At 39.2% G+C, this 18,615-nt stretch overlaps 1 protein-coding gene across 9 annotated transcripts in view; it reads left to right on the top strand.

Moving 5' to 3' along the window:
- CSGALNACT1 (chondroitin sulfate N-acetylgalactosaminyltransferase 1) overlaps positions 1–18,615 on the top strand; it is a 51,677-nt gene that overhangs the window by 14,331 nt on the left and 18,731 nt on the right. For 6 of the 9 annotated variants that reach the window (XR_013774435.1, XR_013774436.1, XM_079307225.1 and 3 more), the window contains 2 exons: positions 9,806–10,062; positions 11,643–12,564. Coding sequence is in view for 7 of the 9 variants with exons in the window: in XM_079307225.1 (XP_079163351.1) it covers positions 11,931–12,564 (634 nt within the window). In the remaining 2 variants the exon portion in view is untranslated. Of the gene's footprint in view, positions 1–2,175; positions 2,255–7,820; positions 9,250–9,788; positions 10,063–11,642; positions 12,565–18,615 lie in introns of those variants that run through there. The other 3 variants (XM_079307226.1, XM_079307228.1, XM_079307224.1) reach the window with 3 other exon arrangements.

Genomic DNA, 18,615 nt, shown 5'->3' with positions numbered 1-18,615 from the left:
TGTTTTATTTCTTTAATCATCTGTTTGAAATAGCTTCTTACCATCTTTTTTCTTTCATCCACAAATTACTTTTATATTGACATGGCCCATTTTGCTATTCTCAAAGGGCTTCTCAAAGGCTTGCTATTTTAAACTTGTAGTAATGGATGTGTGCATGACTCCTCAGCTGGCAAGCAGCTTGTTAACTCAGGCTGGTCCCTGGTTCTTGCATTTTTTATATTTCAAGTCAACTGTACCTTTTGAAGTAGAATATCTGAAATAAAGCAGAAGTAAGCGTATAAAACCAAAGTGGAGGCCAAGAAAATCTGATTTTTGTTGTATTCTTTCCCTTTTGTGCTGAGTGGATCTTTGATGTGTTGGACTTGCTGGAGATACACCAAACAGGTTGGCTGATGTCTTGCAATCCTGTAAAAGTAATTGAAGTAAGAGGTAAAGAAACAGTAGGACACTGGGTTAGTCTTACAGGGGGGCAAGTCAGTGTGTAAAAGTTATCACTCCCTGGCATGTTACCTTAGTTGAGTTGTAGTTTTCTGCAGTAATGATCACACTGTAATTACGTAAAATAAGTTAATTAGCATTGTGTGATGATGGCTCTTCTGTGAAATAATCGTGGATCAAGTGATCTGGGGTGCCCCAGCCACCCATAGACAACTGACAGACTAGATGGTTAAGTTAGCCAGGTAACCCGGGCTCCCATCAGGAATGTGGGTAGATGGAGTCCAGGAAACAATTCAGGAGATAAGTGCAGGAGTCTAGCCTTTGGTAATGTAATGAATAAGATCTCTCAGCATGCATGTCTCTTAGAGTAAACAAGGGAGAGTTCTGCCTATGATTGTCTGTAAGATAACCACATTCTTTGAACTTTCCAGTTATTTACATATAATACACTTTTCCTTGTCCTTTTTGACTGCAGCTTGATAGAATCAGGTGAAGTACTGATCAAGAAGAGTAGCTATTGAAATTAGTTGTCCTCTTTCAGAAGTAGCTAAAAGCAATACCTAAACATGTAGTAGCATGTGGCTTCTCTGACAAGGAGATGGAAAAATACCAGTTTTGAAGCAATGGAAGTCAAAAACATGGTAAAAATCCAGAGGAGTAATGAAGGAAAGTAACATTTCCCAAACAGAAGAATTGTTTCTTGTGCATATCTGGTATAAAATACAAACTTAAGCTTAGGGAATAAATTGATTATCAAAACCACAATTTTATGCTTAGGAAATAGATTGATCATCAAAATCACAAGCATTAAAAGTATTTCTTTCCCATACAAGGTTTTTTTTTTCATCTTTCAAAGCACTTGGTATCCTCTAAGAGACGCAATGTAAACCATTACAAAGATGGCTGATGTCATCTTCTCTATCAGGCAGTTTTTCTCACCTGTATTTTCCTTTAAGAACATAGGGATTTCCCATAGCTTCTTCAATTTCACTGAGTCTTTGTCATGCTTTCAATGCAAAATTTGTTGTCAAGGGTATGTGCCACGGGAAAGAATTAAACCACCAAAATTCCCTATGCCTACAATAACCTAGAGCTTAAAAATTCTCCCTCTATGTGAGTTTTGTTTAAAACAGGTATAACTTGCTTTTTATCACATGGTCCACTTCCACATACTGACACCATTTGCTCATATTTCACTCTTTCCTGTAGGAACCTTCAGTGGGTGTTTTCCACCTAACATGTTCCACCAACAGTTACTTCCCTTCCTCTTTCAGACAAAAGGCTGTTAAATTCTCTTGATGTTTGTCCTTAAAATGCCAGTCCTGGAAAACTCTGTCTGATATTTTGACTGCAGTTGGAAAAATGAGATGCTTTTATATCCAGAAGAGAACGATTTTTGTTTAAGGGACTAATTTAGGGACTACTGTTTGTAGTGAAACATTTCACTGCTGTTTCTAATAGCCTTTATTGAACCTTTATTCCATTATAATAGAACAACACAAGGAAAGAAAGTAGTGGAGATGTAAGGAGATAAACTGAGTTAAGCTGCCACGAGTTGGTGCTGAAAATGGTATGATTTTAATATTCCACAGAGAAATGGATTAAAAGGAGGGAAAGGGAGAAAACTGTAAAGGCACAGCAGCTATTTATTCTTTTTATTTCATTAGCTTACATAGTTGTGCCAGCACACATCTTAGCCAATCTTCGTTAAAATAAAAATAATACTGTCATTTGCAGACAGGTTCCCACCTACAGAGAAACAAAGACTCAATAGCATGAAGCTTCATCTCATAAGGAAATTTCTTCAATTATTCTGGTAGGCCATGTGATTATGCTTTTTTCCTATTCCTGTTTAAAACATTGCACCTAAGGAACAAGGATAAGCAGAAAACCGTTTTCTTTTTTTTTTTTTTTTTTTTTTTTTTTTTTTAACTATCCTTAAAACAAAATTAAATTTTGTTTGCATCAACTTTGACACAAAGTTACACCAAACCAAGTCAGATACTTTTGTGGTACAATGAGAGAAAATGTTCCAGAGAAAGATCATATTGTGTGCTTTTTTCATAAGTTCACATGAAATGGTTTTGCTTCTGATTGAAGCCTGAAGTTTTTTCAAGGGATAGGCTCTTCAGAGCTTTTCAGGAAATGCTGAGCTACTGCAGGATGTACTTCTGATTAACAAAAGGGGAAAAAAGGATAGCTTTTGCTGGTAAGGGAAACTGGCTTTACTTAGTCATCAATGAACTCTGTGTAGAGAACCAGGATGCCTCTCATGTGAACTGTTAACATTTAAGGTGTTTCTAGCTGAATGACTAGGTTTAAGAGCTATTGACAATGTGCAATAACTGCAGTTTAAATCTCATTAATATACTACAGTTTTAATCCCAGATACCAATAGAGTCAATGAGGAAACTGAAATGTCTTAAGGTCCAGTGAGAAATTATGTTCATGGCTGTAATTTGGTATATCAGAGAGCTGTAAAATAGATTATCAAACTGCTTGTTTGAATTGAGATATCTTATAAAGAAATTGAGAGATAGATTCAATTTTCAATATGATTTGAGGATCAGAGATGAAAACAAAAGTAACTGTGAGCAGGTGTCTCAATAACACTTGAAAATGTGTCTTGGTTTACTTAAGTCAAGGATATAGAAATGTGATGACATTTCTCATAAAATTAAAAGAATATTTTTTCTTATAGCCATTTGACCAAAAGCAGTTTTCTGTGGACCTGTATGCATTCTGACACCTTCAAAGATACAAAATCTGACAGGAAGTAGAAATTTGAAGCACTGTGATTTAAGCTAAAACAAAGTAGGCATTCTCACCCTATTGAAATATTTTATTTTAAAATAGATCTATATAAGTGTAAAATATCATACAATGATAAACATCTTCATTATATTGAAATCCATTGACCTGAATGAAAGTTTATAGATGTGTTTTACAAGATAGTTCCTTAATCTTTGGTTGTCCTCAGGTTTTTTTCCAGGGTTTTTTTTATTCCTTTTTTGAAGAAGAATTTTATGTTCAAGTGGATAGAAGACTGTATAATGTTAAATAGAAAAAAACATTCTTTTCTTTTCATCTCTGCCTAGACCTTTTCTGCAGAGATTTTGCTGTGATTTATCTTTTCAAGCTCCCATAGTAAAGAATGAACTAGTTTAATGATGAAGATAAAGACAATGAGATTCAAGTATTATGTGAGCTCCAGATAAAAACATGAAAAAGATATTTGGCTTTTCTAGAAAGATAAAAACTGTTTTACTGAAATAACTGAAAGAGCTTGGGCTTTTCAAAGAATTGCTAGGAGATTGTTTTCTGGTATATCAAGGAAAAGCTGTGTCTTTTACCAATACCATGTATCAAAAGAGTGGTGATGAACTAAAGGAGACCCTGTGGCCTGTTGTTTCCAAGTAAGCACTAACCTGCAGGAGGAAGGAAATGGGGGCTGAATCAGGGGCCTGGCTTCTTCCTGTCAATCGGTACAGACCAGACTGGCAGGGAAACGCAGATCAGTGGAGTTTGGGGGTTGGTACATGAGCTGTGAGAACTGTTAATGCTGCGTGTATTAGTGTTCTGTGCAGAGCCTGGGTAGCTTCTCTAGCTTCTGCACCAGGCTACAGATTTTTTTTCTGGCTTCCTGATTATTAGTTTGTAGTCTGAAACTTGATTTTCTCCGGTAATGTAAAGCACAGATGAAAAGTAATCTTGATCAGAAAAATTAGTCCCTATCCTGCTAATTCTTGCTCAGCCTAGATAACCTACCTAATCCTTAACACCTTGTTGTCTCCTTTACTCTTAATTATGTTATTTAAAGTTGTGTATTGATACTGCACTACCCAGAAAATTTTATTTCAAGTACAAGGAGCTCAAAATTTAGGGCTCTGCTATGCCATAAGGATATAACATTAGACTTGTGGAAACCAGATGTCTTCTCAGGTCCCACATGCTGGACTCAGGAGGGAGGAAACCTCTGCCCCTGCCAACTCTGCTGGAGTTAATAAAGTTCAAGTCTACATCTAGCTTGGTATAGAGCATTCTAGCTGTATGAGGGATTTCTGGCAAGGAGAGGAAGACATCAGGTCAGGCTGGATTGTTCAAACACCTTAAAACTCTACTGCTACCTTACAGGGACCTTGATAGGATAGATAGCTCCAGTCACTGTTACTGTACTTTATGACCTCACAGTTTTTCTCATATCAGGGGGCTTTCACTGCACTTTGCACTTATGGCTGAAGGGCTGGACTGGCAGTTAAATATATGAAAGGTTTTATAGCCTTGACTAAAGAAGTCCTAGTTCAATACTGAAAGAGACACAAATGATTTCTGCCCTGCAGCTCAGCCTAGCTAGGCTTTCCTGTTTCTGAACACAACCAAGCCATATTTGTACATTTTTATCAACAGATAAATTATGCTCTTGCTTAATTAGATAGGTGCTAACCCTTCTCTGATTCATGACCTACATCAAAGGTTTGCATACACAGAGCTTCAGATTTCATTGAAAGTCTGGCTGTAGTACTGTGGGGTGTACATCTGGCAGAATCCTTGGGGTTCCTCACATGAAGTGATTAATATGAACTTTGTACAAGAAAATGTTTTAAGTAAAAATCATGCAAACATAGATCTAAACCAACAAACATTCACAGAGTGTCCTCATATAGGTGTAGATCTTGTCAATTTTACAGGGCTTGCTACTGGTTACTTTCATGAAGGTGTGGTCATCTTCATTCTTAAAAGGAATGATTGTTCATTCCTGTGGTGGCAGCCAGTTTTCTTTTGCTTGTGCAAATCACTGAGGGTGCATGTGTAAACATTTCAAAGTGAAATAACAGTATTTTTTCCCAAGGTCAGAATTAAATGGATAAGCAAAATTTATCCCATTCCTTGTTTTAATCAGGAAATACTATAGGATTTTGTGTTTTATTCTTATTACTCTGTCTCTGAGGTATTTTAGAAGCTAGTATGGATTTGTGTTATCTTAAAGCTGAGTTAGTCAATCTAATTTTGTTGAATTAGATCTTAAAATGAAGTAAATTAGAGTAGCATTATTCAGCTGTCCTCTGGCTGTAGCTTGTCCATGTTTTGTTAGCTAATTTCCTACAAAAAGAAACTGTTCTCAGCATTCTGCTATATTAGATGTTGTATAGGCCTCTTGCAGCATCATGTGATTACAGAAGAATGCTCCTCTTTTACACATCTACAAAACAGAGGTGGTACTCACCTAAATGAAATTAAAGTGACAATCATATTCAGAAGATGCTGATCTAACAGCTAAGTTGGACATCTCAGCTGCCCAGCCCTACCATCAAGTTTTAGTTCTGGAAACTATGATGGTTTGCTAATTTGTTCTTAAAAGACCAGGCTGAACTCCACTCAATTCAAAGCTGTATTTTTCATCTCCATTTATCAAAGTTCAAAATATTTTTGGAGAAACTGAACTCCTAAATCTCCAGGCCAGAGCCTGGTAATGAGAAATGGACCTTTAGAGAAAAACCTTGTCATTTCTTTCTTGCAGTAGCATGGAGTTGGTCTTTGTGATCACAGCATCTCTGCAGCAGCAGTGCCTGTTTGTCCTATCTTTGCATTTTATCTTTGCAGCCTGACAAGGCATGGATCTGTCATGTTCTTACTGGAGGAGGGATATAGTGGTGGAAACTCACAGGAAAGGCTTTTGCAAGTGCCCCATAGTACCCCCAACTAACAGTTGCAGTGAGGATCTGCAGGTTACATATCTACAGATCAGTGTGTTTAGCAAAGAAGGGGGACGTGTTTTGGTTGTGAAGTGGAAATCTGAGCATCTCATACAAAAAATAGCATTCCTAATGCTATTGCAATGGTTGGTTATTGATCTCTGAAAAACTGCCAAGTCTTACACAGATAACATTGTTCTGAGGCAGAGAAAACAGTTTTAGGAGTATTGTTGCAGTAACTTGAAGTAATGGGATATTTATCAGAAAAAACAATGTTACTACTGAGTGGAGGTAATTTTAGGTGTTACACTGGTTCTTTTCAGATGTAGTTAGAACTTAATTACTGTTAAACCTCTGTGTCTTTTTTTTTTACTTTAAAAGTAGTTTGATTAACAGTGGAGAAAGGAAAGAAATGGTGCTTTCACTCTTGTGTTTATTAATGTGTATATACATTGATAAACCCACACACAGAAGAGGTATGCACTGGGAGGAAAAAGGGACCTCAGTACTCCTTTTGACTGCTTTATTTAAAACAGAAATAATGATACTGTAGAAGAAAAAATAATTATTTGACTTCTATTGTAGCAGTAATAATGGCTACTGTAAAAGTTGAAACAACTCTGGCATGTTTACTGCATATAATAGCAGAAGGCTTTCAAAGTAACCTTGATTTCTGTTCTGGACTGTCTTTGGGAAAGTTGCCTTCATGAGCAGTGAGACCACACGTAAGTGGGTGGTCTAACACAAGTACACATGGACCTCAGAATTCAGCTATAGTGACACAGAAGATAAAATTGCTGCTTTACTTGAGAAGAGGATCCCAATTAAATAGCAGAAATGGTGTCCAGATACTAACAAAGGCAAAAGTTAGGACTTCTGCACTGGTTTTGTAGCTTCCAGAGTGAGGAGTCTATAGCAGTATCTTGACTGTAAGCTGCTTCTTGAATGAAGTAGCTACTTCTCAGTTCCTTTACAAGAGGAAGATATAGTATTTCCAGGACTGTTAAAGTTTTGAGTTTCTTCTTTTGAAGTCAGCTTCTAACAGTTGTTGTAACCTATTTGCAAGATGATCAGACTGTAATTGTCATTTACAGAGGGGAACAGTGGAATTGTCCTTCTGTGGGCAGGGTTAGGTGTTGATAATTTCCAAGAGACATGTGACAATGTAAGTAAGATTTTCTGTTGAAATTACTCTGGAATCAAAGATTAGGAAATGAAGAGTTTTACAGTAAGCTGTCTACTGTATTCAGATATTAGCATTTAGCATTTTCATTCTGGATACTATTTCTTACTAATCCTTATTTGGATTGAAGATTGGAAACCAGACTTTAAGACTTTGAGGGTTGGTTTGGGATCTGTGAGCGTCAACTCAAGAGAGAACAGTGGGATTTTTAACCGGGGACAATACAAGAAGGTTAAGAAGGTGCACCCAGTCAGTTTATCAGACAGGCTTTTTTCTTTATCCAGCCTTTCATTTAATTTAGCCCTGGACAGATGAACTGGGCTGAAAAGTAGTTGAGAAATTATGATCTGGCCATAAGGAAAAATATAATTAAGTTTTGCATAAAGTGTATAAATTGTTATGTGAGACAATTTTAATCACTGTGACATGTCCTATTCTGCTGAGTGTCTTGGATTTCTGTTGAGAAGCTAAGGGGAAAAATCTTGGTCCTAACATTTAAAGCACAGTTCTTGTAATTCAGAAGTTCAAGGCAAATTACAAGTGGCTGCAGAATGTCTTTCTCTATTTTTGTAAGGCACTTACAGTCAAGGTGAAACATGTGTTTCCTCCTCCCCACAGCTCATTTCGAAGATTATTATAATTCTAGTGAAATCTCACAGTGACATGTACTGCTATTCAATGAAGATGTTTCAAACACCTACACAAATACTAATTGCAGCTTCTGCCACTTACTGCATCTACTGAAAAAAAAAGAAAATAAAAGGAATTTCAAAGTTTTTTGAGCTAAAATGGGAGTTGCCAGTCTGTATTACACCTAAAATAAGAAGCTGTGGCATAATGCACTTAAAAACATGGAATTATCTGGCATTGCTCATGTCACGAGTGCTGAGAGATCACTGCCTCTGCAAATATGACTGAGCATTTGCCATTCATTTCTGTCCTCAACATAAGGAGGGCAGAAATTGTGGAGTTCAGAGGGGAGATATATACATAGAGATACTTTGGTTTGAGTCTGTTTCTCCTGCACAGATTCTCAGTGTGGTTTTCCAGAGTCAAAAATTCAGACTTGACATACATTGCCATTTCTGTGCAGAGAGAATTTTCTGTATCTCTTCTGTCCAATAAAAATTCAGATGTTGTTGAGAAACATTGGAGGATGCATACCACCTGAAATTTCAAACCAACTAACTTTCTGATTTTTGCCTCTCCATATGATTGGGTGAAGCACCCTCCACTGTACATAAATGTTTACAGAGTGCTTGGAGTGCTGACAGAATCTGTTTCTGTGTTTAAAGCATTTTTTGGGCCCAGGCTCCTTGAAAGAAGTGAAAAGCACCTCTGTGAGCTGGGCTGACCTCTAGCTGGGCTAACAGGTTGAACTGAGGTTGAAGATGTTTTTGCAAGTGAAGGCTTTTTTAGGATTAATGTCCTTTTCCTCAGCCACCACACTAATCACTGCATATTTGTTACAGCTTCTCTTTGCAAAGAGACTAATACTATTTGATGCAGCTGACTGCTGTGAAACAGAGACGTTTTTGTCAGTTCCTGGAAAAAACCTGACATTTCAGTTTGTCTTCACTTCATCTCAGTTGGTGTGAAACCATGCTGAAATCAACAGAACCGTTGTTAGGAGGAGTTACCATCCCTGGCTTTCTGGTACTTGCCTGTGCAGCTGAGATACCTTAGCTGTGACCACCTTTGGTGTTGATTTAAAGTAATCTGCTTTTTTTGGCACTGACCTGGATTGGGACTGCCTTGACAAGCATGCCCATGAGATAGTAGTGCAGTAACAGCTGAATATTTAAATGTCATTCACTGTAAGGCAATGCTAATGAAGCTACCAGTACAATTTAATAAGACAGATCCAGAGGGCAAGCAATGAAAGCTTCTTGTCAGAATGCCTCCAGTCATGATGGTAAAATCCCTGTGAAGAAGGTTAAAGTCCCTACGGTCTCAATTCCTTACTATGAAAATGGTGTTTCAAAGGACAAAGTAGCTCTGTTAATTTACTGTCCTGAAATGTTTATAAAAATGCATCTTTGATGGGAGAGATCTCAAACCAGAAAATTATATAGAAAAGAGATAGTACCATGAAGAGAGAGATACCATATTTTAGTGAAGATAGCTATCTATGTACACATATATTCAAAGGTCAACATTTGAAGAGCTCTTTGCCCGAAACTCAAATCTATTGCTGCTTATAGAAATGAATAGTGTGTTTATCTAAGTCATTGAGATGTAATTTCAGTTTATACCATGTTAGTACAACTAATCCTTTCACTGATGTTCAACTTCTGCCAATTCAGTCAATGGACTAATTGTGTGAAGGGAAGCATACAAGCACAGCAGCGTTTTATGTACTACGTCTCACCACTTCCTGACCCTGTCTCCCTGCACACTACCTTCTTACAGTCTTCTAGCCAGATCTGTTGTGCAGTTAGAAATGCCCAGATTAATTTTCCCTGCTTTGACAGGCTCCTTTACATTGCAGGAAGCCAACATTTTCAGTGCATCCATAGGAAGCGTCTCCACTACAGCTTTTCACCACACGAGAGACAGACTGAAGATGTAGGCAGCTGACAAATATGAAAGCAATGAAGAGGTGTTCTGAGGCTGACAGCACTTTTCATAGTACGTGCATTTTCTGGGAAAGGCATAAGAAGGGAGATAAACAGGCAATGATTTTGGCAAGCTGAGAAGAAGCTGTAGCAGACCAAGATGTTCCAAAGAGAAGATCACATCAGAAAGGTAAGGGTGCCAACTTTATCCTGTCCTTTTCTCCTGCTGCTTGAATATTTTCTTGAAAATCAGCAATTATTCCTTTGAAAATGCTGGGGAATCCTACAAATGCTAAAAATAATGTAGCATTATTTTGAAAAAAATATGGTGCTATTTTTATGGCTCGTTCTAGCCCACTCAATTCCTGCTCGAAGTTGGGTTTTTTCCCAGAAGCTTTGCAAACTGATAAAATAATAACATCAAAACAGTCCAAACATCAGAAATATCTCTGTGTAACTGCTGCATATGGAGTAAGAGTCACTTCAGGGGAAGGGGGGGGAAGGGGAAGCCACAGAGCAGTATATAAAAGGTCCTACAGAAGACTTCAATTCAACACTGGAAATAACTGAAAATAACTCTGAAAGTCTTATTCTTAGTTAAACTGTTTTTACTTAAGGGTGTGCCAGCAAGGATGTATGCCTAAAAGGACTGTGACTCTCTCTGTCAAAAGAGTGTCATGATGTCATGCACGCATCCAAGGGGTTAATTTGATTGTGTTCATGTCTAACAATGTGTAATCTAGGATGTTACTCAGCCTTAAGTGTACAGTCAGCTAAGTAAATGATGAAGTTCCTTGCACCAGCATGGATTTGGGCCAAACCCAAGTGATTTTGAAAATTCCTCTGGTAATGTTCTCAGCACAGTTGTTTTAATGTAGCTAGATCAATATTCAACTTCAACTATCTATTTTTTTTTCCTTTTTCTATATATTCTTGAGGAAGTTTTATTAAAAAATATGATGTTCCCAGTTCCACCTCTGTGGTGGAACTGGGAACATCAGTCCTGTGCAGACTGAAAAACACAGTTGTACAGTAGATTTTTGCACAGCTTCTCATAATGTTATGAGAAACAGAAGAAGGTCACGAAACGTTAAACAATGTGCAATTATGACAGTTTCAAAATTGCAACAAAGCTTCTGCTGCTTTTGAGTAAAATCAGTCTGAGTGTTCCTGGAAAATGTCCTCTTCCTCATTATTTGCTTTTTATGGGAACATCTGGTAGGATAGGTCAAATGATAGTTGCAGTAATTTGCCTTGATAATAGTTTTTACTTTTCTGGTTATCACATTTCTGTTCCAGGTCAGGCTTCTTATGTTCAAATGGCCCATATCTGTCACCTAGTGCTTTGGAAAAAGCATGCCTGGAAGCTAAAATATATGTGGTAGCTGTGGGACTGAGCGCCTTCCTTTCAAAACTTGAGTGAACACTCCAAGGTTTGAGAACACCTGAAGGGTCATCAATGTCTGGATTAATTGAGCACTTTAGCATCTGACCACTAGACACTTCCTAGTAATTCTGAAGCATGGGAGTCTTCGAGGGCTGGACTAGTTTTCCATTGGCAATGGGCCAAGCCATGTTATTAACAATGAAAGCAATGCATACAAGATTTTCCACATAAGGATCTTGGCACCTTTAGGGTCTTAGTCCAAGCACTTCACAGCTTTGAGATCTACTAGAGCAGCTAAGAAACAAAGTAAATTAGAATACTCTAAATGGTCTAGGCTGACTCACAAAATTCAAACTTGTCTGTCTTTGTCCCTTATCTTTTAGGTCCTCAGGCTCCATCAGCCACCTTCTGATCACATTGCAGCAACACAGGTGTTGCCATGAGGATCAGTAGGTGTCCTGTCTGGTTCACAACTTGTCTTTTGGTCCTGCTGGGTATACACCAGAGAGAGCTCCATACAGAGGCAGAGCACACATTTCAAGAGAACTGACAAACTAGTTCCTGCACGTACATGCATCTGTGTAAGAGTACTCCAAGACCAGAGGCCTCTGTGGCACTGCATGGATGTAAGAACCGTTGCACGTGTGGGATTAGACTCTGCTTTTTGAGATATGATGCTCCGACGAGGATTTATTCTATTTCTTCCCCGACTTGTAGGCTTGCTGGTGGTGACCTGTTGCTCAATGTCTATTGTTTATATGTTGGCTTGCACACCCAAGGGTGACAACCAGCAGCGTGCCTTGCCCAGGGTGCACAGTCCAACTGTGAAGGAGGGATATGAAGCCATTCTGCAAGAGCAAGAAGAGCAACACCGCAATTACATCATCAGCCTGAAGAAACAAGTTGCTCAGTTAAAGGCTGAGCTCCAGGGCAGGACTGAGCAGCTTAAAAGCATGCAGAACCAGTACCCAGACTCCTTGGACATTCAGTTTGACCACAGTAAGCCGGAAAAGGCCCAGGACAACTTGCTAGCTTTCCTCCGTTCCCAAGTAGACAAAGCAGAGGTGCACAGCGGTGTTAAGCTATCCACAGAGTATGCAGCAGTGCCCTTTGAGAGCTTCACCCTCCAGAAGGTGTACCAGCTGGAGACAGGGCTGACACGGCACCCAGAGGAGAAACCCGTAAGGAAGGACAAGCGAGATGAGTTGATAGAGGTGATCGAGTTAGCAGTGGGGAGCTTGAACAAGCCAGCTGGGGTCAGCAAAGCAAAGCCCCGTGTATACACAGCCTCCGACTTCGTTGAAGGTTCGTATGCAGAGAGCAGATTAGAAGGTCCACAGGGCGCTGAGGAGGAGTTCTGGTGTGACTGAGTTACTGAGCAAAATGGCAACTGTGTCAGAGCACAGATGTCTGGGCTTGTGTTAGTGCTGTGACCTAGCGACGCTGTCTCAGGCACAATTGCAAAATGGCAGCTTTCTAGGGAGTGGGACTTTGTGACAACAAAGCCTGCCAGTCTCCTGTAGTGATACCAATGTGCACTCACAGCTCTCTAGTCATGCACTTGCCTCAAAATTGACAAAGCAAGGAGTGACACAGGCTGCAATCCCAGATCTATTTCCAGTGTTAACATTGGTAACTGCAGCTCAAATCCATGCTGCCATTCTCCTCTTTCTGTTTGTTGTTTAGTTAATCTTTTCACAATATGTTTCTACAGTTTTTATAGGTGCTGAACAAGCATATATGACTGTTTGGCACCAGCTCGTCCATGCGAGAGGGTGAGGAGATAGGAGATGTTTTCTGCCACACATTGCTTAATCAATTAAACTGTGAGTCTGCCTTTATGCACAGTCAAGGATCTTTGACTGGGTACCAGTGCTGTGCTTGGGGAACCAGTACAGAAAGATGTGGGGAAGAGATGCACACTAGTGCTGGCTCTGTGGATGTTCTTTATGCACTAATGGTCTTGTTGGCTTTCTTATACCATAGTGAAATACTCCAGGGGGAGGAAGCCTTTCATGTGACTCAGAGCTCAGAAAACTGGAGGCCTGTGCACCTCAGTGCACAAGTGACCTCAAGGAACCTTCCTCATGTCCTCCCCTGTGGGGCAGGTCCTTGCTTCTGTAGGTGCAAGGGAACACTGATGAGTCTCACTCATCAGTGCAGACTGATTTGTTTGCAAGTGATCTATGTATTTGGGCTGGTAACAAAGAGACTTGGCAGAAAATTTCCCTGCCAAATCCCTTTGGAGATCTCTGTTGCCTCTTGTCACTTTCTTTCCCCCCAACTTCATTCTCCCAAGAATGGCAAAAACTGCCAATCAAAGGACAAATCCATTGCTCTGTGTAACTTCAGTGTTTGTAGGGAGGACTGAGTTATCTGTTCCAGTTCTGCATTTCAAGTATAGTTTGGACTCTGAACTTGCTTTGGAAACAGTGCTCTGCAGGTTCTACTGCCTACACAGTAAGTGAATAGTAAGCTGGATCCTATGTCAGCTTCTGGCAACGTAGTCTAAGTCCAGCAACACAGCAACCAAGCCAGCTGTTTTCATTTTCTGGAACTACCATGGGCAGCTGGAGATTTTTGGGAGTTCCCAGATTTGCACTGAAAGTAATAGCACTTAGTCTTTAAATATTTTCCAGCTGCTTTAGCAATAACAGCACATAAAAGCTGTGTGCCTCTCTTATGCTAAATGTGGGGTGCTACCACTCTCATCTTAAAGTTGATTAGGTAGAGAGATGTGCTGAAATGAAAATCAGGTAATCAGGGTCAGAGACAGGATTTAAAATCTGAACTGCTGCTGTCAGTATGTGGGATTTGTGTCCTTGTTTCTGCTGTATTCAGGAATGCCTTTGACTAGCTTTACTCAAGTGTGTTGCTGATCCTCAGCCTTGCTCAATCATAGAGCTGTGCACAGTAATCTTGTTTTCTTGGGCCTCCTTTGTGGATCTTGGTTTTCTTGTGGATCACATCTGGCACCTGATATCACTTTTTGAGTACCAGTTCATTGCTAGCATATGCCAACAGGTAGGGTGGTGGTGTGTGGCAATAAACTCAGTTGGGGTCTGTATCTCTTCCTTTTATAAATTTTGTGCATTTATTCTTGTCTTTGTGGAGGGAAATGTTTCTTCAAACATTTCTTTCATTTAAGGAGAAATATTTTGTCTCTGTGGCTGGGGTATCTTAAAATTAGTGTTGCATCCTCTGCAGTTTCTAGACAGAATTACTTGTGCGTGGAAATTAGACTATGACCCTAGTACCGTACATCTGAGTTAAACTCCTTCCCAGCCGATTTGCTGTTATGCGAAATTTGGATAGGATTCTCAGGTCTCCTTCCAGAGTAATAGCTGACACGTAGTGGAATTTTCCATTCCCACCCCCCCCCCCCCCCCCCCAATTCTTAATCAAAACCAAAAGAGCCACACCTTCTCCCTGGAGCTTGAGATGTATCCATCTGGTGGTTGCTCTGCTTAGCTTCTCTCTTGACAAGTCACTTGGGTTATTCAGCTGCTGTAATACTCCCCTCTCCCCCTTATTCCTCCCACTTACGTACCAAGTTCACTAGCTTTCTGCCAAGGGGAATCAGTAAGAAACAGCATGAGAAAAAACCCGAAATTTCTGTGTATTATAAGCAGGCAAAGGACTGCTCTGTTTCCAGTAGAAAGCCAGTTGCTCAGAAAGCAGGACATTTCTGTAATTTATGTAAATAGCAGGGGAGTAAATAGATCTGGGAGTAATTTATTTTCTCAGAGATGGAGATAATAATTCAGAGACTGACAAGCCTCTGTAGTGTGTTCCATAAGTGAATGGAATCACTGCCTGATGATACTCTTTTGTGATATGAACAGTTCCAGAAAATCCCTGTATTGCTTAAGAAATGGCCTGCCATAACACCTTCAAATATGCTGGATCATAAATTTTCTTGCTTGAAGTGTGTGGCTGTCTAGTGACTGGAATTTTATTCAAGGTCTCGGAGGCAAATGAAAAAGGAGTAGCTTTGCTTTCGCAAATGGACAGCTACTGGTACTGGTCTATCGGAATTTTGCCATGGAAGTTTAGTGGGAGAAAGGAATGATGCTTTCCATCAAAGGTTGAGATGCTGTATTTTAATGCATGTGAAGTGACAAGATCATTTTAGTACTGAGTTTAAATGAGGACCTAATGTCACCTAACAGAAGGGAACTAATGAACCTGAGTCCAGGGAGTGTTTCTAGTGACACTAGGAGACTTGAAGCTTGTAGTCTGTGGAGCTGAGGCTAGAATAGTCATCCACTCAACAGTATTTTGTTAAGAAAGCATGGCTGTTTGCTAGTTGCACGTTTCACGTAGATCCACGTAGGTGACATTTGTTTGCCTGCTCTGCTGAAAAGACATCAGGTATTTCCCATTTCTCTAGAGAGCCCTGGTAATTGTTGCTCTGAAGAATGGAGACTTACTGCTCTTTCATCAGCTCTTCAGCCCAGGCCATTTTTGCTTCTCACTTCTTTTCCTTCATCTTAGGGCCATTCTATCTGATGACACAGAGCTCCTGGTCAATTTTTACATTGAGTTTCCAGAGACTTTGACTTTTCTCCCTGCCTCTGAAAGGAATGGTGTATATTCTGAAACATATCTGCTGTAATAGAAGCAAGAGATGATCAATTAACCTTCTTTTATCCATATTGGGTATCTAGCCTTTCCAAGGCTTTCATTTCAGAAGCAGTCTTTTAAGGAAAAGGTTTTTTGTTTACTTCTTTGAGACGATTTTTTCCCTCTCCTCATAGTTCATATTTTGGAATTGAAGCTGTTTGACACATCTTTCTGAATCACGTAAAAAGTCCTGGTGGCACAAATAAAGTAGTGCCTTTGGAAATGGAAAAAATGTGTAAAAGGCAGGATGTTCTACTGGGTGAGTTGCCAGAGTGACTCAAGACATTCAGATTCATTTCCAAGACTCACTGCCAGTTCTTGGGCAAATCACTTTGTTCTCTGATTCTAAAAAAAGATACTTTGAAAGGAAAGAACATACTTAAAAATGGAAAAGAAATAGTTTAAATATTCATCAAGAATCACCATCTTTAATTAGAGGCATTGAACTTGCATACAGCTCTCTTCAGTATAAAACATTAGGATTATGAATTCTTGGTTTACCATTTTGCACAAGGAAACCTTGCCTTCATCTAAGATACTTGTTTTCAGCCATAGTAGAAGTACTAAACAAGAACAAAACTACAGAATTAGAAGCAGCCTCTGAGTGTATAGCCCTAGGAGAGACCCCAGTCAAGTCACAACTTGCATTTTTCTTTAAGATACTTACTTGGCAAGGCTTTTGTTATTGTGTAGTACATCCCTCCAGGGAAGTGGTATTTATGAGGTCATTGTTTCTTGTCTGGGATAGGTAGAAGAGAATGCAAAACCAAAAGCTGAGAGTTGTGTGGTAGACACTATTAGATTTGTTAATTTCATTTAGATCTTTTTCATTATGAAAAATATCAGTTCACTATGTCAAATATGTGAAACAGCCCTATCAATTTATCTCTAAAGAGAATGCAAATCAGATTTAGTTTAGAATTTTGTTTAGCTGAATGTCAAAATGTTGCCTTAACCTTTCAAACACAAGCTTCCTTGGTAAAACCTCTGTTCAGAAACTGCTTGAGCAAATGAGTGCACCATACAGTGCACTCGGATCATCATCAGGCTTTCTGTAAGAATAAATGGGTAAGCAGAATTCAAAGGCCCAGATTTCTATTCTCTGGCCACCAGGAGGAGGAAATCAGGAAGCGATTAGGTCACTATTCAGATGAGCTCCAGTTCATTGTCTGTAGTTCATTGTCTGAAGCTTGGGCAGACTCTATGAAAAAAGCTAGGAGGAGTCAAGGGCACAACTTTGAAAGATTAGCAGTAAAAGAATTATGGAGCTGCTATCTCCCTAGATTAATTGCCTATGATAGAAGGAGGATTGGAGCATTTGTTGAATCAGCTTATATTAAAGATAAAATATGAAGTGAATAATAGATCTGTAAATCTACATATATTACCCAGCTGAAGTGTTCATTAAGAATAGAACACTTGGAGAAGGATAGTGAAGATAAGACAGTCCACAGAACTCTCTCCAGATAAAATCACACCTCATAAATCTTTTGATTATACCAATGTAAAAGCTGCAATACAAGACAAAGAGATTGTGTCACTTTGCTCTTTGAAGAAAAACTTTGGCCCAGACATTCACAAGAAATAGACAGAACTGACAGAGTGTGGTTCAGATGCCCAGCAATGTTACACATCAGGGAATAACCAAGATTAAAAAATAAAAGCAAGCCTTATTTTAGTCTTGTTTTTCATAACCAGAAGAAGCTGTACTTCCCAGCCAGATAGAGAGGGGGAAAAAAAGAAAAGAAAAGAAAAACAAGTTAAGAGAAGGAATTTTTTCAAGATGTTTGTGCTTATTTCTTTAACTTCTGCAACAGATGGAAGGCATTGCAATTATACTCTTGTACTGATTAAGCTGTTAAAATGTTTACAGTGGCATAATGAGTAGTTAGAATTAGCATTAATTTTGCTTTCTTAAACATAATGGATTTGTCAGTGAAAAAGCTTTATTTCAGTATTTACTATAGGGACTGAAGTATCATTTAGAGTGGGTAAAATCTATAGCCTTTTTGTCAACTTGATTTCATTTAGGATATTATAATATTTCAGTGTGGCATGATCAGGACTTTTATAGTTCATGCTGGCCCTCAGCATGAACCAATCCAGTTTCACTCATCAACTATGTTAAAAGTTCTTTCTATATAGGAAATAAATGCATGATTGTATGAATTAAGTATCCTGGTCTAGCCTCTGACAAACTGTAGTATCATCCATGCAGACCATTACTTTACCAGGAGTGGGCTACCATAAAGAAAATAGCAGTCTCTTGAGAGTTGAGTAACAGGAAAGTTTTGTCCTGAATGGCAGTGGGTGAAGTTGTTGGCTGGGACCTGGTTGCATAGTTTTATCAGGGAACTTTCCAGAGAATCTCCCAGTGCTCATTGGGAAATTGCCTTTCTGGGAGATGGCCTAATCCCTCCTGTTGCAGAGAGGCAGACTGCCTTTGCAGTCTCTCTGCATCCCACTACCATGCATGTCTGTAGTGTACAATTGGAGCAGTATGAAAAATAAGGACAGTATGTCTGCTGGGTTATACTGAGAGTGAGTAGTTGGTAGCCTTCAGGGGTTTGTTACTCAGCCAAGCCTTGGAATGTGCCTGCAAGAATGCCAAACAACTCCTGGAACCCAAGGTTGTGTCCCTGCTACAGTGATGGCCCCCTTGAACGATGGTGGACTGTGTCATTGGTCATTGGTTTAAATGTAAATATCACATTGCTTTTTCTACATTTT

The sequence above is a fragment of the Erithacus rubecula genome (genome assembly GCF_903797595.1).
Source record: "Erithacus rubecula genome assembly, chromosome: 5".
NCBI classification, from domain to species: domain Eukaryota; kingdom Metazoa; phylum Chordata; class Aves; order Passeriformes; family Muscicapidae; genus Erithacus; species Erithacus rubecula.
This window is presented reverse-complemented; position numbering and strand designations above follow the sequence as displayed.